General features: G+C 34.8%; 1 protein-coding gene across 1 annotated transcript in view; it reads left to right on the top strand.

Moving 5' to 3' along the window:
- The window catches only part of LOC126968051 (protein sprint), a 331292-nt gene that overhangs the window by 37976 nt on the left and 270635 nt on the right, over positions 1-22681 (top strand). Inside the window, exon 2 of the mRNA XM_050812833.1 lies at positions 705-781. Coding sequence (XP_050668790.1) covers positions 713-781 — 69 coding nt within the window. The 5' untranslated portion in view covers positions 705-712. The remainder of the gene's footprint in view (positions 1-704; positions 782-22681) is intronic.

The following is a 22681-nucleotide window of genomic DNA, read 5'->3' as shown; positions in this document are numbered from 1 at the left end:
ATCGGAAGAGATGCATTAACTTAATTATTGGGAAACAAACTGGATTTTAGTTTGATTGTTTATGTAAATATTTGAGATGTCCACTCGTCATCTAGAATGTTCTAAGCATAGGGTGATCACCTAATATTGAGTGAGCTCCATGGTAGTCTGTCGATGACTGACATAAAAAGTATTATGAACTACAAAATTAATACTTCGGTGAATTGGATCGCAACATCTTTGCGATTAGGCGTTGAACGGGGCGTTTTTTACACGCTTTTTGTTAGCTTCACCTGTATGTATGTTTGTCTGTAACCGACACATTTGGGTGCGATTTTGACCCACTTTAAACGGTCAGATTTCGTTCAAACTCGGTAGATTTATCGAGGACCATAACAATACATTAATTTGATAAAGTTATTGGCTGTATAAATCCTGTTGGAATGGGGGCTTATAGAACCCCCCATCATAGAAAACGATTATTGCCCTAAACGAAATTGTGATATTTTTTGTGGAATTAGGGTTTTAATTAGGGTTTATTATGTTTGTGAATAAACCATTATGCCTCTTAAATAATATCTTAGGATAAATCTAACGCATTCAAACTAAACTAAAACTAAAGTAATGCGGTACGAAGACACGACAGTGAAAACTTTCCAAAGATCATTGTAATATTTTCCTATCTAGTGTATTTTTAATAGACACGCATATTTTCTTGTTTTCAGAGCGGAAAATGTCGAACATTTGCCAACGGTACTTACGAAGACACTACAATGAACGAAACGCCGCCTCTTATATGAAGGTATATTACTAACATATAGATATATTATTAGTGAAGCAGTAATGTGTAAACATTATTGTGGTTCGGTCTGAAGGGCGCCGTAGCTAGTGAAATTACTGGGCAAATGAGGCTTAACATCCTGTCTCAAGGTGACGAGCACATTTGTAGTTCCGCTCAGAATTTTTGGGTTTTTCAAGAATCCTGAGTGGCACTGTATTGTAATGGGCAAGCAGTATCAGTTACCATGAACTGAACGTCCTGCTTGTCTCGTTCTTATTTTCATAAAAATACAAAATATTTCTGCTTCTCCCCTGTTCTTTTATAAGTAGGGGCAGTTTGGATATCAGCAAAATGAAGTTTTTTTGACATCTTCAAGAAGTTTTTCTTGGCTGAGAGCGCATGAGATATCTCATTGTCCTTGTGTCTGTGTGTTTGACTATTGCGGAGATGAGATTAAAAAATAATCGATAAAAAACTGAAAAATACACAAGAATAACAAACCAAAGCTAGGAAGTAGAAAATAATATTCAACAGGTTTAAATTAGGTATAGTGTGATGCATAGATTTACAATATACTAACATATAGGCAACCACAGCGTGCGAGAGATAAAAAAATTTCTAACGGAGATACTGCAAGATAGACAAGCTAAGCGAATCTATTGTTGTTGTAACCAATATTGAATGACAAGTAGTAAACAGTCAGCCGCGCTCGTCATTGTCAATGTTGGTCGCGCATTATCAAGCTGTCAGGTTGCTTACACGATAGTATATTGTAAGTCTATGATGTGATTAACAAAAAATGTATTTTATTGTAAAAAAAACATGGCGGCGCAATTAAAGCATTGCAATAATATTTTTGAGTGTCAGTTGCAATATTATCATATCATTTTATTAAAAGTACACTATATGTATATCTTAATCGGAATCACTTTTCATGATCTAAAAGTACAATAATTTGCTTTCTTTTTCCACAGAAGCTTAATCGCTTTAAAAACTTTGGAAAAATTTCACTTCTTTATTGCTAACAGTATTAACCTTAAACCCAAAAATTTTATTAGTTCTAAAAAATCTGCGAGTCAAACAATCATTAATAAATATTAATTATAAAATACTCTATTAGAAAAACTAAAAATTGGCATTACAACACACATAATATTACTTCCCGATTCTATTATTTTTTGTTGCACATTTCTATGAAGTAAAGTGTAACGTGTTCCACACGCTAGAAAACAATTAAAATTAATTCTTGTACCAATTATAAAACGTTGTATTATGAAGCGGAAATTTGTAGTTAATGACATAAACCGATCGATTGGGAGAGGAACTAACTAACTCTTGGTTGGATTTTATTCTGTTATATTATAGCTGATATACTCGTAGTTGGGGCCATAAATGAGGGAGCGTGCTTTTGACAGTCTCATTTCCCGCGCTTTGTGAGTCTGTGGTCCGATATTGTGGTCAGAGTTTGTAACAACACAACTGAAGTCTGTGACTAAAGTTTGTAATTTAATTTATTCCTTTGTTTACGTATGATATTTTAAATGGGGTGTTATTTAAATGGTAAGCATAGTATTGGTATTTATGTTAGCAGAAATATATAATCTGTGAGCAGAAATAGCTTATTTATCAGCAACTCATGGCCAAATGTTGTTTTTGTACACCATATTAATTATATTAGTTGCAATGAGCTGCTCCTGTTTAATAAAATTTTGGAAAGCCCTCAGAGGGTAAGTAAAAAGTTTTTATTTGTGGAGCAAGGATTGCTGCCTGATGTTTTTTATTGCAAAGAAAATCTTTGTATACTGAACAAATTATTTAAATGCTGTTTTTTGTCGCTCAACTTATTTTATAATTGCTATACATTTAATTACTTCTCTTTTAATTTATGTCAGTAAAGTATATATTCCTTTAATTCTTTTGGTTGCCAATTAGCTATATTATTATTAAGAGATTATAACAACAAATTTATTAATAATTTTTTTGCACTTATTATTACGTTATAATTTTTTCATCAACTGGACTGAAACATATTTTTCCATTGAATCTGAAACTTACATTATTTATACATCTAGAATGAGCCTCTTCCTGCAAGACAATCGATGAAAACAGGCCGTGTTTATTACTTTAGTGTGCGTGACAAGCTACGTTTAACAAATAACACTCGCGATTAGTATATCACTTTGTTTTAGTGTGAGTGCATTGCTCAAAATAGAGCTTAACTGTCAACCTCAAATTTTTTCGACATTTTCACTGTAGCTGTCACGGTCTTTCTAGACCCATAAATGATCTAACGTTTTAAGTTTTAAAGACTTGGTGGTGTGGTTAATAAACAGTTACATTGAAATAATTTAACAAAGCGATTATAAATGGCGCTTTGTACAATCATCTCCGTCGCCAGTGTAAGACGTAGCTTGTCACGCATACTAAAGAAACCTGGAATGTTTTCATCGGTTGTCTAACACCAAGAAGCTTTATCTACCTTCTTTACCTATAAATTATTTGAATTTAAAAATTTATGAAATTTTATAACGTTTGTCATTTTTGGATTTTGCCGGCGACTTTCTCAGCGTTATTTTTTCTATTGCACTACCACAATTAAAAATTTCGAGATATAATAAACTCTGTATCCTTTTAACCGACTTCAAAAAAGGAGGAGGTTCTCAATTCGTCGGTATTTTTTTTATGTTTGTTACCTTATACTTTCGACTGGGTGAACCGATTTTGATAATTCTTTTTTTATTTGAAAGCTGCTGCTTCCCGAGTGGTCCCATTGTAATTTGATGAAATCCATGAGAAAACCATAAAAGTCTTAAATATCATCCACTTTGCTATACGTATGTATAGCAAAGTGGATGATAACGGAACACTGTCTGTAATCAAATTGCAAAGTACTTACGTTCATTGCTGCATTAAAAATTTAGTTAGTGTACTTCAAATTCACTAAAATCATAAAATAAAAAATTTTTTAACAAAAAAACAACCACCTACAAAAACATTATTCCACAACAATAGATTCCAAAAATAACAATAATCGTAACTAGAATAAGATTAATTAAATAGATTGTATAAAATTACACAATTATTCTTATATATTTATTGTTTTGGAATAGTGTTTTTTGAAGGCGGTTGTTTTTTTATGAAAAATTTTCTTTAGTTCTGACAATGTGTGTGCAAAATTTCGAAAATTGACATTGCCCAACACCCTTACATATCCATTAATAATTATAATACAAGTGCTGACCCGGGAAACGTTGTTTTGCCATATAAATGAATTACCCCGCGCCCGCTCATTGTATGAATTGTCATATGTAATGAAATGTAATTGACTGAATTTTTTGTATTGTGATTTGCGAATATATAGGTATTTCTATGTCATAAAATGTAGGTTCATATATTGTGCTATGAACTTCCAAATTAATCATTTCCTTCGTTTCATAAAATAATATCCTTATTCAAATTTCTACAGTAAAGAGTTCTTATTGAATTGATAGAGCGCTTATCGGTATATAAACTTACTAGCTGACCCGGCAAACGTTGTTTTGCCATATAAAGTATAATTCACGCGATAGTTTTATAAGTAATAAAATATTGCCTTTATTATGCCTGTACATCATTTTGTTCTATTGTCAATAGTTTTTGCAGCGCACGCAAAAATAGGTTTTCGATTTTACACCTTGTGTTACAAAATAGCAATTTTATTACGGATCCCTAATTTTGAAAAAAAAAAAACGTAGCCTATAGCCTTCCTCGATAAATGGACTACCCAACACTGAAAGAATCATTCAAATCGGACCAGTAGTACCAGAGATTAGCGCGTTCAAACAAACAAACACTGCAGCTTTATAATATTAGTATACTTGAAAAAAACGGGTCGTAGCCGCTGTGTAGTAACGATAGGAAATTAGACGTTGCACGTTGCTGCAACAAAACTGCGATCAACCTTTTGTTTGTTGGTATCCGCCTCGAATTTTTTGTGCGGAATGATTGTGGCTTTGCTTTGAGCTATGATTAAAATACTCTTGGCTTTTGTGTATGCATTGTACTCTGAGATTATAGAGCTATAGAGACAGGTTTTCTATAATCTCGAAAGATGGGTCACCAGTCTTTTTGCATAGGATGCCGGCTAGGTTGCGCTTTCTTTTGTTTCAATATAAGGGACACCATAGCTAGCTAGTGAAATCTGCATCTGATTCTTTGTACCGCTAAGCACGGAAATCCTCTAAATTCAAAAAGTCATCAGTCACTGTTCTCAAAACAGATTGTCTGCATCTTAGATTCATTAGATATTGATTATATTGTATAGATTGCTACTCAATAAAATAAGTCATTATTATTTCGTTTGAAAAATCAAACTCTTGATATTATGTGCTTATGTATAAGTTACTGTAAAAAAAAACTTGTAAAATGCCGAACCAAAGCAGAGGCTGATATTAGGCCTGTTTACCCTTATAGTTGCGCTGAGCTGTTTTAAAATTTAGATCGAAATAAGTTTGAAGCAGTTTTTTGTACTACTTCTACTACTCTACATTAGTCTTTATGATTCTTTTTTAGGGTTCTTAAGGGTAACCAAATGGAACCTTATACTAAGACTTTGCTGTGCGTCTGTCACTCTTTCTATCATGGAGGTCTGTATCTCATAAACCACAATTGTTAGACATTAAAATTTTGATCGAGTGAGTATTACAGGTATCGCCATAACAAAAAATAGTGGCAAATACCAAAATAGCCAGAATTCAATTACTTATTATTTATTTTTACTTTTTACTCGTAAAACGATGACAATGGCGTAACGAGGCTTAGGCTTTGACCCAAAGACACTACAGGGTATATTATAGTCATAAAAATACCGCTTACCCTGATAGAAAGACCCTGGTGGGTTGGGCACGGGGAAGAGCGCTGGTGTGGGACGCGACTTGCGTCGACACTCTGGCTTCTTGCATGTCCGACTGCCGAAGTCAGCAAGCGTCGCAAATATGTCGGTCTCAGTGAGTCATACATATTTGTGCTGTTTGGTGTCGAGACACTTGGCCCATGGGGCACAGAGGCGTGGAATATACAAAGTACTATCTACCCCCTTAATGGGGCTACTGGTAACCCAAGCGCTGGCTATCTATTTCGGTCGACGGATCAGCCTATCTATCCTTCGTGGAAATGCTGCCAGTATTCTTGGTACGCTTTCCCGTAATGATAGTTTTATTTTATTGTAATAATAAACAGTATTGTAAATTTAGTTATAGGATTTGTTTAGTTTGAATAAATATTTATATTTTACTTATACTGAAGATACTGATAAGAAAAATAGAACAAATTATTTAAATAAGTAATTAAATTGACATCAATCCTTGACCAGTGCAAAGTTTAAATCCATAAAAAAATTAAAAGAAATAAATCCGAGTTTTTGAAGGGATCGAAAAACACATATACAAGAGACATACAAAGCTAATAAAAGTAAAACTGTTTGAATTATTGTACTGTCGTCTGTCCTTGATAAGTGTGCAAAGTTTCAATTGAAACCAGCATTTTAAAGTGGATGAAAATCATTTTCATACGTTACATAGATACTTACATAACGTTCCAAAAATAACAATAATATTGCAACTATATGTTTATACTAGCTGACCCGGCAAACGTTGTTTTGCCATATAAAGTATAATTCACGCGATAGTTTTATAAGTAATAAAATATTGCCTATATTATAGCCTGTACATCATTTTGTTCTATTGTCAATAGTTTTTGCAGCGCACGCAAAAATAGGTTTTCGATTTTCCTTCCTCGATAAATGGACTACCCAACACTGAAAGAATCATTCAAATCGGACCAGTAGTACCAGAGATTAGCGCGTTCAAACAAACAAACAAACAAACACTGCAGCTTTATAATATTAGTATAGATTAGTATAGATTGTATCGTCATAATTTGAATGTCTTTAATGTAGTCTAATATTTTTCATATCAATTTTCTAAGGAGAACTCTATTAAATATTTTGATCATTGTTTGCTAAGAAATAACATGTATGTGTTGAGTGAGTTCTGAAGTGGGTAGGTATAGGTACCTACCTACATATTGGTTAGTACAAAAACTAAGTAGATTGATAAGTTTTTAATAATTTGTTTTGAAATATTTTATTGAAGTCGATTGTTTTTTTGTTAAAAAATTTTTATCGACTCGAGCCAAGTTTACCCGAATTGACATTACATAGCCGACCGTGACGGCTCAGTCTCATTCAATTATACTCACCTAAAAAATTAAGTAATCAGCGCGCCTAAAGCAGCATTTTATGAAAAAAAATACAAACGTTAGCCTCAAAAAAAATTCATGAGTCTTTCGAGATTTTCCGAAATCGACTGGAAACTTGTGGATTCAAACACCTTTAATTATAATAGCCCTCCGTTTGTTTATTCAGAATCTTACCCTAATGGACAATTTCCACGACAGTAAGTCAAAGTTTTAATGATCATTTTCAACTTGATGGAAACGCTTTTAACTTTATGAAGTTGTCAGAGTACCTTGTGTTGATTTTGGTCTGGTTTTAGTAATGGGACTTAAAACATCATCAATATTTGTAACACAATTATATTTTTGTATGATTTAAAGTTTTTAAAAATTATTTTTGGCGACCATATTGCGGAATGGTTAGTGAACCTGACTACTAAGCTAGCTTGCTCCCGGTGGGTGCAATCTTTTATATGATGAATATGGATGTTTGTTTCCGAGTCATGGATGTTTATATGTATTTATGTATGTTTAAGTAAGTATATTGTATTAAATATATCGTTGTCTTGTACCCATAGTACAGGCTATGCCTAGTTTGGGGCAAGATAATTTGGGCATCTCATTTATTGAAGTTTGTATTCTTTGCGCGCATGACGTATTTTTTTTACGGATGAAACGCAATAAAATGACATGAATGTGGGACGGGTTTTGTCCATGAAGAGGGAGAGAGCGATTGAGACTTATAAAGAGTGAGAAAGGGCGAACTGAGCATGAAACTCATAGCGCCGCGCTAGTAAGTAGAACATCTTCCCTACTAGCGTTGGATCGTGCAGGTTTAGCGCACGCCCGCTTGTAAGTAGAACATCTTACCTACTAGCGTTGTATCGTGCAGGTTTAGCGAGCGGCCGCTAGTAAGTAGAACATCTTCCCTACTAGCGTTGGATTATGCAGGTTTAGCGCACGGCCACTTGTAAGTAGAACATCTTAACCAATAGCGTTGTATCGTGCAGGCTTAGCGCGCGACCGCTAGTAAGTTGAACATCCTACCTACTAGCGGTGTATTGTGCAGGTTTAGCGAGCGGCCGCTAGTAAGTAGAACATCTTCCCTACTAGCATTGTATCGTATTAGATTTAGAGAACAGATTAGTACTTAAACGAGATTTAAAAATTAATTTGCCGAAGAAGCTTCACTTCTAACATGTGTACTTTGTACACAAGCAATTTTTTTTGTAGATAATAATAATAATATTGACATACTTTTTACACAAATTATCTGGCCCCAAGTTAAGTATATATAGCCTGTGTTATGGGTTACAAGACAATGATATATTTAATACAATATACTTATTTAAACATACATAAATTCATATAAACATACATAAATACATTTTAAACATCCATGACTCGGAAACAAACTTCCATATTCATCATATAAATGCTTGTACCTACCGGGATTCGAACCCAGGACCTCTAGCTTAGCTTTCGTCAATAGATAATCCAACTTTATTCCTTTCTTGAAATCCAACAACAGGATATATATTCCTCTTCAAATCGAGCTACTTTAAGGACAATGTAATTTAACCGCTATTGAACCATCGTCTTCAAACGTACAATTGTCTGGATTAATAATAGGGAAGAGAAGCTCAAGAATAGATTAATGTCACTCCTATCGATCCACGCAACAATGGGATGATATGAAATATCAAAGTAATGAGAACTATATGTCAGGTTATATCTCATATGTACCGTTACTGGAAAATGTTATTGTTCTGTTATCTAAACGTTCTACATGTATATTTGTTGTGTTTGCAGAATATTTAGTAGTTACAATAATTAATTTTGAAACGAATAAATCGATTTATACAATATAGAGAAACAAGTGAAGTGATAGATTGTTAGTGAAATACAAAATCTTCAAATATAAAGCGTACCTACTGACGAATTTTTTTACCAATGAGAGGCTCCTTTGCACATGCCAGCTAGATTATGGGTACCACAACGGCGCCTATTTCTGCCGTGAAGCAGTAATATGTAAACATTACCGTGTTGCGCTCAGAAAGGCTTCGCTAGGGAAATTATGGGGCAAATGAGACTTAACATCTAATATCTTAAGGTGACGAGCGCAATTGTGGTGCCGCTCAGAATATTTGGGTTATTCAAGAATCCTGAGCGGCACTGCATTGTAGTTGACAGGGCGTATCAATCGCCATCAGCTGAACGTCTCTTATAAAAAATCCTAACATTTTAGATGCCTGGAAGGTAACGTACTCTATACGGGGAATGAAAGTTAACTTAGCCCTCCTAATTAAAAACAATGCCCCGATCTTTTACTTGATTTAACTTATGAATATAAGTGCCATTGATACTATAATTGTATGAAACGTTACTGCTTTTACGTGAGAAAGTAATAAAGTGGCACTTAATAATGTATTTATTTAGTATGAAGTAATGAACACTAGCAATACATTTTTTCTACGAAAATAAGGGACGAGACGACCAGGGCGTTCAGCTGATGGTAATTGATACGCCCTGCCCATTACAATTCAGTGCCGCTCAGGATTCTTATAAAACCCAAAAAATCTGATTAACAATAATTGCGCTCGTCACCTTGAGGCATAAGATATTAAGTCTCATTTGCCCAGAAATTTCACTAGGTACTAGCTTGCTGGCGCCATTCAGACCGAAACACAATAATGTTTACTCATTACTGCTTCACAGCAGAAATAGGCGCCATTTTGGTACCCATAATCCTGCCTCCTACTGGCAGTAGTCAATAATTGTATGCATTAGATTTTTTTTTTTATGGAATAGGAGGACAAACGAGCGTACGGGTCACCTGGTGTTAAGTGATCACTGCCGCCCACATTCTCTTGCAACACCAGAGGAATCACAAGAGCGTTGCCGGCCTTTAAGGAAGGTGTACGCGCTTTTTTTGAAGGTACCCATGTCGTATTGTCCCGGAAACACCGCACAAGGAAGCTCATTCCATAGCTTTGTAGTACGAGGGAGAAAGCTCCTTGAAAACCGCATTGTAGCGGACCGCCACACATCCAGATGGTGGGGATGAAATCCTAACTTGTGGCGTGTCGTGCGAAGGTGGAATTCGGCGGCAGGAATCAGGTTAAACAGCTATTCGGAACACTCCCCGTGATAGATGCGGTAGAAGACACACAATGAAGCGACGTCTCTACGCAACGCCAAGAGATCCAGCCGTTCACAGAGCACTGAGTCCCCGACAATTCGAGCTGCTCTACGTTGCACGCGGTCAAATGGATCGAGCAGATACTGGGGTGCGCCAGACCAGAGATGACAGCAATACTCCATGTGTGGCCGGACCTGCGCTTTGTAGAGCGCTAGAATGTGGGCCGGCTTGAAGTATTGCCGTGCTCTATTGATGACGCCCAGCTTCTTCGAAGCCAATTTGGCTTTGCCCTCCAGATGGCCACGGAATTGGCAATCGCTCGAGATTTCGAGACCCAGTAATCCGATACTAGGCGCGGCTTTAAGAGAAGTGTTCTCGAAGAGCGGTGATACGACAAATGGGGTTTTTTTAGTGGTAAACGCGCATACTTGAGTCTTCTGGTGGTTAAATTGGGCAAGGTTCAATTTTCCCCATTCCGCGACCTTCTCGAGAGAGGACTCGATAGAAGACACAAGTTTCTCCCGGCACTTGTCGACGATTTCCCGAGAGAGACCTGCATGGCCCGTGTATACGGCATCACCAGTGCTGTCCTCCGCATAGCAATTTATGTTGGAGGTGTCCAACATATCATTGATATGCAGAAGAAACAGCGTAGGAGATAGCACACAGCCTTGGGGCACTCCAGCATTCACGGGCTTCGGGTTCGAGCAATATCCGTCGACAACGACCTGTATGCTATTTCTACTGTTTTCTTTATTAACGAGTTTTCATACTGAAATTATACTTGTTTTTTGTAATCAGGAAAGAGTAAATCTTTAAAACAATCACTTTGCTTGATGAACACGTAAACGACGACACGATTCTGTTTTACACCAAATCGATTCAAAGAAATAATGTATATTTACACAGTTGTAGCGAAAATCATCATTTATTACACGAAGAGCGGGGTACGAGCGTAACTGAACTGGGGACGAGCAATTTAACGGCAAGATTTGCATATTACAGTATATCTAATATTTGCAGATGAAACTATGTTTTTGTATTAATATTTAAAGTTTCAAAATGATAATTTTCGTTCAATTTGGAAGTTGTTTAAAATGTATTTTAAAATAACTAACAGCCTTTGTTAAAATGTAGCAAATAAACTAATTTTAAATTCAAATTCAAATATTTTTATTCAAAACAGGATTCAAAATCACTTATTGAACGTCAAAAACTTCCACCCATTCAAAATAGACTTGAGGGGCTTTTTTTATATAAAAATATGGATTACAATGTAACATAGTACAATTAAACATTTAAGCAATTTTTATTTAAGTCAAAAAGGAACTTACGTCACGTTTTTTTCTGAAAATCTGAATATTGTTATAACATATTCTTTCGAAACGATTTATGTGTTATTCAAAATCAAATTTTACTAAGTCAATTATTTTTCTTATAAAAACACGATTTCGACGTAAATTTTCTTTATTAAAAATACAAAAAATTGAGAAAGACTGTGTTGGACAACAATTAATTAAAAGCAACCCTTTCTCAGCTCAATTATCCAACTCAATTAGATGAAATTTAGGAAGGATTTTATGAGATTCATAAGAATGTTATATATTATATCCGAATTCCAAGGATCAAGAGCCTGTATCCTATATGTGAAAGGTAATAATTCTATTTGTTGACTTTATTGATAAATGCCATATGACAATGAAAATTTAAGTTTACGTATCACATTTACCTTGTGATGTCTGAATATTTCTAACACTTTTACTGCGGAATAAGTCAACTTTTTAAAAATAGTATTTCCGTTAAATGACATAACTTGCCACAGACTAAACATACTCGTTGTATCGTTCAAAATACATACGGCCTTACAAACGAACTTGGTATAAAGTTATAACTGATGATAAACAAAGAAAATGCAAAATGTTTACAATGTCGTTGACAACACTGTCAATACAATGATAATTCTGAAGTTTTCCGAATGACAAGCTGCCTTGCAAATAAACGCGGGAAACGTTATACGTCCGAACAAGCCATTAAGCCATTCGTAAGCAAAATGTCTATTTGTAAACATTTTACATATTCTTGGTTTATGATTAGTTATAACTTTATGCCAATTATATTTGTAAGGCCGTAAATGTATTTTGTTAATTTAAACGACATGTATTTAATTTATCTATTACTAGTCGTTCCCGCCCGCTTCACTGGGCGAATTTTAAAAGGAAATAAATTAATGAAGGTACGTTGGAATTTCAAAAATAAAAATTTCGCATCGAATGGTGGTAGTTTCATGTCGATACGATCAGTGGTTTAGGCGTGAAAGAGCCTCAAAGACCATTTTCATTATATATATATAGAAGATATCGAATCACATAGCATACATTTTGAACAAGATAATAAATATGAAATATCTCTTAAACTTATTCTTAACAAAAATGTATTGATTAATCTGATTTTCGTTGTACTACAGAGTATGAAATATCATCTCATAGCATTAAATGTCGCAAAGAAAATAATAATAAGTTGAGTTCGCCGCCTGGGACATTACGGGACACTTCCAAACAATTAGAGTTGGCTCGTTAACTTCATGAGACTCCTTGCCTTGAGATCATGAAGACATTATTTACTTCTTAAAATAAAAGTTTGTTCAACAAAACGAGTTCTTTTATTATTCAAAATAAAAATTTAACAAAAAACAACCGACTTGAAAACAATAGATATATTATGCACTAAAAAGTAAAAAAGAAATGCGTATATGTATATATCGGCGCAAATACTACAACACACCTATTATAAAAACGAGAATAATTTAGTACAACTAATTTTAGTTAAAATTAGTTCATAAATTACATTGTGATGTGAAATTATTGTAAAAACAACATGAACTTAAAACACGAGCACGTGCGCCGGGTCCTATAAATACAGCCCGCACGATCGACACAAAGGTCATCATAGCAAATAGCCAGGTTTTCCCAGTTTCCTCGATTTCCCCCCCCCCCCACAAACCTCATGTATTAGTTTTTAAGAATAATAAACTTTTATCCCCCAACACGTAGATAGGGTTGTAGAAATAAGTTTTCTGATACCTACATATTAATGTAAATAATATAAGGCTTAATTGTAAATTGCTTTAATAAGTAGATTTAAGTAATTTTGTATATATATTTTAATATCAAATATAGAAATTTGGAATTTGATTTTGACACAAAGGTCAGTCGTGCTCGGGCTGTCGTACGGTACGGACCTCTCTGGGACGTCGTAACGCTGCCTGTTGAATAAACGAAAGTAATAAAATACCTACTCGTGTAGTTTTCTTTAGAAGAACCAATGAAGATAGCAATTGTGATGTCAACAGTAATGACGTCGCACCTTTTAAAAACAATACAGAGGTTATATCTTCGTCATATACAATCCAATAAATTAATCTAATTCTAGTTTAGATTATTGTTATTTTTGGAATCGGTGTCCTCACGGTCCCGTCGGGCGTGCGACTCAAGCACATGTCACCTATAACTATGAAATATGAATGTCGTTACAAACTTACCTTGGCTGACACCGACTCGACGACCGTTCGAACCCGTACGAGTGTTATATAGCTGTTCGTGTCTTAGAGTGAGATAGAGCTTACTTACACTCAGACTTGACTTACGTAAACATAACCGAGTGTAAGCTTATTATAATCTATGTTTCCGTTTTTATAGTCATTTGAAAGCTGAAATAATGCTGTGTTTAAGCTCACAGCCTAATGCAAAAGTCAAGTTCGCGTTTTATCACACTCAAAGCAGAGCAAAGTCTAAATACGCTATATAGATTTCGGCCTTAGTCTTTAGACCCACAAAAAGTGTGTTAGACGCGTAAATAATAATTGAGGCCAAGAACCAAACTGACCTTACTATATTCAAATATTTTTATTCAAAATAGGATTTAAAATCTCGTATTGAAGGTAAAAACCTCCACAAATTCGACAATGTTTGCCTCAGACCCGAGAAGAACGGGCGCAAGAAACTCAGCACAATATAATTTCGTTCGATGAAATTTTTTATTCAATAGCGGTGGGTCCATTTCTTCATTTCCAGATCTGTGGTATCATTAAGAAAGTAATTTATGTTATAGTAACCTTTATCACACAAACGTTTTTTTTTTCACATTTTTACATTGGTTTTTATTGGTTTTGTACATTTTCTGGAATAATGTTATAAAGCATATATGCTATCGAAAACATAACTTGTAAAAAAACCAAGTCTCGTAACTCATCAATCCACACATTAGAACTGATGAACAAACTTAATAAGTATAATATGAATTATGGTAAAATTTCCAGCTCTGGCACTGGCACGTGCAAAGGTGTAATCGGCATGGTCATTAGTGTCTTTAATATAATATAATTTTATTTGCTTAATATAATATTATATATTTTAATTCAATGCCTAAAAGAATATATTTTATATTGCTATAAAATCTAGTTGCGTAGTTCCTGTGTACACGGTCGGACTAGTTACGATTGCTTTAATTCAAGTTGGTCAGTGTCTTCGATCACATAATGCTTCTCGGCTGAATGCACCACAACAGACACTCATTGTTTCGATGAAAGTTCAAAGCTCCTAAACTTACCTGTAAGAAGTCCGGTTTTGCAACCAAATAAGAGCTTGAGAACATTACATTAAATATTATTAAGGCATTAATGTACTATAAGCAACCAGACTCCCAATCGCCTATTAAAAGGTCGTCAAGAAATATCCGAGCTGCGTTGTATGTACTTTTATATTAACTTTTTTTTATGACAATAAGGGACAAGACGAGCAGGATGTTCAAATTAAATGCCGCGCAGGATTCTTGAAAAACACAAAAATTCAGAGCGGGACTGCAATTGCGCTCGTCACCTTGAGACACAAGATGTTAAGTCTCATTTATAATGTTTAGACATTTCTGCTTCACCGCAGAAATAGGCGCCGTTATGAAACCAATAACCTAGCCGGTGAAAAAGAACCTCCCACTGGTTATACAGATAACATTTAAACATCCATTCAAATTAACACCTTATATCTCAATGTTACAGTATAATCGCAGTTTTACTCAGAATTTTTCCAATTATCCTGAACGGCATTGCATTTTAATGGGCAGTATGTATCACTCACCATGAAGTGAACGCCTTGTTCGTCTAGTCAATGTGTAACATAATTCTTTTGTAACTTTTGCCTTGCATCCTAACGAAATTAAGTCTTTTAATAAAACTACTTTGGGTGCTCTTTTGAGACTAAAAAGAAACACGCTTTATGGCGCTATGGACTTAAAAAGTAATGGTTTTGACATTCTAGATAAAATACTTATTCTACGATTACCAAAGTTCCATTCTTATGACTTTTCATTTGTTTCACTAAAGTATAAATATCTGGACGACCGGGCCTTGCTGGGATTTTTAAGAATGTACAAAACTTAAACGAAAAAAACACTGATAAGAAAACTGGATCCGCACCGGGGTCTTCGTAACAGTACTGTTCAAAGTCTATGAACGAAAACTCTGCTTTATAGACGCGTAGGCAGAGTATTACTTCGTTAAATTTTTAAAACAGTAGACAGTGCATTATAATATACATTATGCGGCATACAACGAAGAGTGGAAGACTTGATTTGGCGTTCCATCTCCACTTCTTCCTATTGGGTTGCTCAGTCTACAACTGCATACATCACTGGGAGGGCTTAGAGGAGTTGTTAAGATTGCAGGAGCTGAATTACAATACCAGCTCGTACTTCAAAATGCGAAATTCCATCCACATTATGTTGACGTCTGGCATTCTAAAATCGCGAACATTTGTCTCGCACAGCCAATTTGTTGAATCAATTACCAGCTTCACGCTTAGGGACCTTCAAGCTTAGGGCATACTCCCACTTATTCAAATGTTATGAACCTTCCTTAGTGTAAATTCCGCTAAGATTCGTCTTTAATCAATTCAATACGTCGTGTTTCGCTTCTACACTTGGAATCCTCAGGAGATGTTGACTCGCCAAATTCTGGCACAAGACTGAATTAAATGAACCGGTAACTGCTCTTTTATACCCTCGTCCCATGAGTAGACGCGCTGTGATTGGTCGGATTTTGTGACGTATTACCGGAATTACCGGAAGAGATACGTAACAATGGTGAAGAGACAAATTTGTATGTTCATTCAACAATGTATACATGTTATTTTTGTGTTTTATTATTTGTAATTGTTCCAACACATTTAAATGTAAATGATAAAACAATTAGAAATAAGAATTATTATTGTGTTTTATTTTATTTTACATTTATGGTTATGGTTTTCCGCAAATTAATTACGCCTTATTCAATAAATTAGCATACTCCCACTTTAAAGGCCAGCAGCACATTTTCTTTGGTGTTGCGGATGTCCTTGGGCAGATGCTTCATCACTTCCCATCACTCTTGCCCCATTAACAAATTAGTTTAAATTTTGTATGAAATTACAGCATATTTTGTTTTAAATACATCAGTGCAGAGTTTTTCAACTCACCATTTGCACTGGGTCCATGGTTATTCCTACAGGCGCGGGTTCAGTCCCCTCATCGATCAATGAATAATTGTTGTACAAGTTCATTATATAATAATCCGAGTTGAGATACCTACCGACCGAGTAGGATCACTTCAATAAAAAGTATAAATTTATTCAGACAAAACAAATCTTATAATTATGTATAATTACAATACTATGAGTACATTAAATTAAAACTATCATTATTCAGCGTACCAAGAATATTGGCAGCATTTCCACGTTGGATAGCTAGGCTGATCCGTTGACCGAAATAGCTGCCAGCGCTTGGGTTTCCAGTAACCCTATTGAGGCGAGAAGATTTGTACGTTCTTCGCACTTGTGGCACCCACGGGCCAAGTGTCTCGACACCAAATGGCACAAAGAGTAAAAAATTGCTTACAATATTATTAAGATGTGACGTTAAATGGCATTGTTGTTACCCAAAATAATGATAAAGAAGCCTGTTACAGGACTGTAATGATTTTGATATCCTTGCTGTTGTTTAGTCCTGTTACCAGGCAACGGATACCAAACAACGAGGTTGTCGACCCACTTCGTATTGGAGGAGTGCGCGCTAAGCTCAAAATAATGACAGATTTCTTTACACTGTATATTAACAAGAGGTGTATTTATATTTGTAATGGAATCTTCAAAGCAATTCGTCACCTTGAAAAAAGTGCAATTTACTTGATAATTGATATAACCGTAGGTATCAATATTATCGGAGGCTTATATGCACATAATGCCTGCTATTAAAGTAGTAAAGTCAAGCAGTAAATCAAATCAAATTAAAATCTCTTGATTCATGTAGGTCAAGGAAATGGCTCTTATCAATGCTAAAAATTTTCTTTTCTTTTTATATTTACTGCCACTTCGGAAAGGGTTGAGCTTTAATGAGAAGAAGTGGCAAGAAACTGCTTGCCACTCTTTTTAATCAACATTTACAGTGATGCATCTTTTTAAATCATTCCAGTTACAATATATGTAAAGTGATGCAACAAAAATACTCAACTGTCAAATACTCGTAATGTGCAAGTCTTAGATTACGGATTGGTCTCCGCTGCAGTCCAACTAGATACCTCAGGCGTAGTCGCAAACTGCGGCAACTAATACTACGCCCAAATGGGTGTACTCGAGCCAGTCTTGAATAGTTGAAACAAAAATGGCAGGTTGCGTTGTAAAACTTTGTGAAAATAATACCTACTACATAAATAAAGACACTGGGATCACATAATATCATTAGTAAGTATTTTGTATTTTATTAATTTAACTGTAAAATAACACGAAGCGTATGTTACAACATTCGAAAGATGTTATTGAGTGTCAAGATGCCACCACGCGCACAAGCATCTAATAGTTTCAGTAACAAAAAAGCTATTAAACACTACATTCATTTAGGTTCATAACGAGATAGGCACTGCCTAATTGCCTATATGATATGCACGCCCCTGACATTCATATACCTTTAGTAAATAGCTTATACTTTGAGACCACGCACATATACGTAAATTTAAAATTATAGCGAATTAAATGTTATAGGGAACTTGTTCATGTCTGTTCGTTTTATGTTATAAAACATTGCATTAAACCAACGAAACAGATATAAAGCTTTCCCTAATCACAATTACGTATGTAAATGTTGATACATTTAACATGAGCGCTGAAATTATGGTAATTTGTCACTTTATACCCGATGTTAGGGAGGCGGCAGTAAACCTCGCAGTCAGCATAACACGTGGGGTGTCGAGTGTTGCGGTTGACGAGAGAATTTTTTTTTATTTGAGAAACTTTTTACACCCGTCTGCGAACTAAGCAAATAACTAACTCGTATACACACGGCTCTTGCCGCGGTTTTATTGAATAAATGTTTTTTTTATCAAAATAAGGGTCGAGAAGAGCAGGACGTTCAGCTGATGGTATTTGATACGCCGTACTCATTACAATGCAGTGCCGCTCAGGATTCTTGAAAAACCCAAAAATTCTGAGCGGCACTACAATAATTGCGCTCGTCACCTTGAGACATTAGATGTTAAGTTTCATTTGCGCAGTAATTTCACTAGCTACGGCGTCCTTTAAACCGAAACACAGTAATGTTTGCACATTACTGCTTCACGGCAGAAATAGGCGCCGTTGTGGTACCCATAATCTAGCCAGCTTCCTGCGCAAAGGACCCTCCCACTGGCCCTTTGCCCTCGTAGTGTATTTTTCAGTTCCTAAAGAAATGGAAGCTTCATATAAACACCTTTGTATTGTCAATAATAGCTTTAACTGTAGACTTATCACTCTCAATATTCAGTCTATCTTCGGTTTTGGCCTACCTACTTGAGATAAAAAATCGTAACTATCGTTGACCAATCTGTCCCAATAAACTTATCGACGGTAACTCACTATAACTGTTCACGCTGTCTGTCAATAGGAAGACGCTTATATAGCTTACCAGCGACAGAAGTTTGTATGAAAATTGCAATTCACGCGTCCCAATACGAGGCCATAAGAATGACTTATTGGGTATATTGGGACAGCTTCAGATTATTGTCAGCTAATTACTGACAGTAGAAGGTAGTAATTTATCTCTATCTGTAGATAAGTATATTGGGAGCGGCCGTTAGAATATAATATCTGATATGTACTATTGCTGGAAAATATTATTGTCAAAGTCAATGTCAAATTAACTTAAATTAGGCTTAAATTATGCGCTTATGAATCGTCACTACAAATATTTCTTTAAAATTACTGAATTTACCACATGTACGTACAAAGTTGAGCTCGTGAGAAGAACATACAAGAAACTCAACTGCCACTCTTTTCAATTAAATAGATTATTTTACAATGTCTGTAATACACATAACAAATTAGTTAGTAATCTATACTTATACTTAATATAATATTATAAAGCTGCAGTGTTTGTTTGTTTGTTTGAACGCGCTAATCTCTGGTACTACTGGTCCGATTTGAATGATTCTTTCAGTGTTGGGTAGTCCATTTATCGAGGAAGGCTATAGGCTATGTTTTTTTTTCAAAATTAGGGATCCGTAATAAAATTGCTATTTTGTAACACAAGGTGTAAAATCGAAAACCTATTTTTGCGTGCGCTGCAAAAACTATTGACAATAGAACAAAATGATGTACAGGCTATAATAAAGGCAATATTTTATTACTTATAAAACTATCGCGTGAATTATACTTTATATGGCAAAACAACGTTTGCTGGGTCAGCTAGTCCACTATATGAGTCGTGATTTAATAATGTAATTTATTTCATAAATAGTAATAAAGAATTAACTGTATAAATATAAATTATCTTATTTATTATTATTGTTCCGCTAACTAAACGAACCACATGTATTTTTGTTGTATTTGCACAATATTTTTTAAATTCATTCATTTGGAAACGAATAAATCTATTTATAAAATGTAGAACAACAAGTAATGCGAAAGATTGTTAGTGAAATACAAAGACTTAACATGAGTGCAGTAGAATGCGAGCTATTATATATTATTTTAACTAATACACAACTTAAAATGGTATAAAAATCTTTCTATTACTATCAAAATAAAAAATACCCGAAAAGGCACCAAAAGCGCCCGTTAACGAGCATGATGCATGTACCAGCCATCGCTTAGACTCGCTTCACGACGCAGCTACAAGTAGTGCCATTTAAGCGAACATGATGCATGTATCTTAAAATTAATTCTAATAACACAGTTTTGCGAATTCCGAAAGTGTGTATTTATGGGACCATCTGTCTATAACAGGTTGCCCAACTTGGTCAAGATAGATACAGCCTTCACAGCGGTGTTTAAAACACGAGTTCGCAAATGGGTTAATATCTACCATATAATAATTTTTTTATTTAACTCTCCATACATATTATAAACTTATGTTGAATGTTTTCTGAATAACAGGAAATTTTAATATGTTAATACTGACGGGACAATTTCTCGATCTATTTGGGCTAAAATCCTAACTATTATAATAGTCTAAGCAGGTGACCAGATTTGGTACGGCCGAACAATCGGACGGTCCGCTGAACGCCTCGCACCTATTGGGTCGGCGTCGTACTCGGCTTGGCTTTTATGCTTAAAAACTCAACTGATAATCTTAAACGTTCGAAAATTCGCCCTCACGTTATCAGGGACAATAAATGAAATTGAAATACACCTCTGAATGTTGGCATTAAAAATGTGAAAATCAATACTTAAAGGTATTGATTTTCACATTTTTAATAAGCAGTACGCAATAAGTTTGGCCACATAACGCTGTAACCAAATCAGGCGAAAATTAGCTTAAAATTATAAATTAAACTTCGTCCGCGTAGACAAACAGTTTTTAAAAATAATAAGCAAGTTTGGAATTGAATATTATCTCATGTCCTATTCCAGTTCTATTTTTGGATTTCGCTCTCGTTCCCAACATAATTTATGAATCTTATTTCGAGGAAGATTGCCATGGCAAACTAAACCTACTATTGGTATAGTTATAGCTCGTTGACGTGAGTTTCAGTTTTTCAAAAATCCTGCGGGAACCATAAATTTTTCCGGTATAAAATGTAGCCTATGTCCCTCCCCAAGCTCTAGTCTATAGCTCTACCAAATTTCATCAAAATCGGTTCAGTAGCTTCGGCGTAAAATGAATGAAATGAAGTAAGTTCTATGCTCTTTGGCATTGCAATTGGCAGTTGCATGGTCTCTGGTCGTCATCTCTTACTATGAAGTGAACTCTATGCTCTTGAATTGGAAGCTGATGTAACTCTTTGTAACCGTGTGTATACATCAAATAGACAAACCTGAGGCTGTGGTGAGCTCGGCTTAACTCATTTCCCGTAGATTTCCCATATGTGCCCAGGGGTGAATAGAAATCGAACATCGATCAGTTCTCCTTGGATTAATAACAACATTTGTTGAGCTATTGTCTGTGTAATTCAATACATTTACATTGCTTAGCACATCGCATCTAATATAACAACTTATGCTAAGAGTTAACTTTACGAAATCGCAACGTTTTAAAAGTATTGTCGGAAACACAGAACAGTTTATCGAAGAATTACAATTTATAGAAGTTAATTGAGGAGTTGGTATATCAAAAATAAATAAATAGAATAAAAAGTTTGTTTTTATACACCTACAATATATTACCCAAAACGCGAAAAAAAATTTATACAAATTATCAATTATTTCTTTTTCTGTTACATGGTAATAATATGTAACGGAAAAAAAATATTAATAAATTTATAATCCTTGGTATACAAATAAAATTTGAACAACAAAATTTTATGAACGATGCGGGACTCGAATCCACGACCTCTGGCGTTCCGTGCCGGTGCTCTAACCAACTGAGCTAACCGTTCGAGTGACGTATCGTCATAAAATCTTGTATGCTTTGTTCAACTCTCAGGTTGTGGCTTCATCTACATTCTACAGGATCTAGTTTACAGTTGATAACCTGCTCAACCCCAATATTTGCATATTAGGAAATTGAAAATCTAAACAATTTGTTATGTTTTTAAAGTGATAACCCTCACTTCTTGGAATAATACACAAATAAAATTTGAACAAAATTTTATGAACGATATGGGACTCGAACCCACGACCTCCGGCGTTCCGTGCCGGTGCTCTAACTTACTGAGCTAACCGTTCAAGTGACGTATCGTCATAAAAACTTATATGCTTTGTTCAACTCTCACGCACAACAAATTGTTTAAATCCTTGGTGTTTGAAATCGCACTTTTTATTTGTTATTTGAAACTCTCTCGAAAGCAAAAAATGTTTATTTCTTTAAATAACCCAACATACTTAAAAAAATTGTAATAAGTTATATTATTTTGTTTTTTGTCACCTTGTTTTAACACATAGTTTGAATTCAGTACTGTTTTATAAAACGCACGTTAAATGTTTTTATCTTGATGTTCAATAAGTGATTTGAAATCCTATTTTGTATAAAAATATTTGAATTTGAATGTTATTTTCTAGTTAGTACCTTCGGCAATAGATTAAGGATAATTTCATAGATATTATATTCAATCAATAAATTATAAGCTAGATAAT

Source organism: Leptidea sinapis, chromosome 14, assembly GCF_905404315.1.
Source record: "Leptidea sinapis chromosome 14, ilLepSina1.1, whole genome shotgun sequence".
NCBI classification, from domain to species: Eukaryota; Metazoa; Arthropoda; class Insecta; order Lepidoptera; family Pieridae; genus Leptidea; species Leptidea sinapis.
This window is presented reverse-complemented; position numbering and strand designations above follow the sequence as displayed.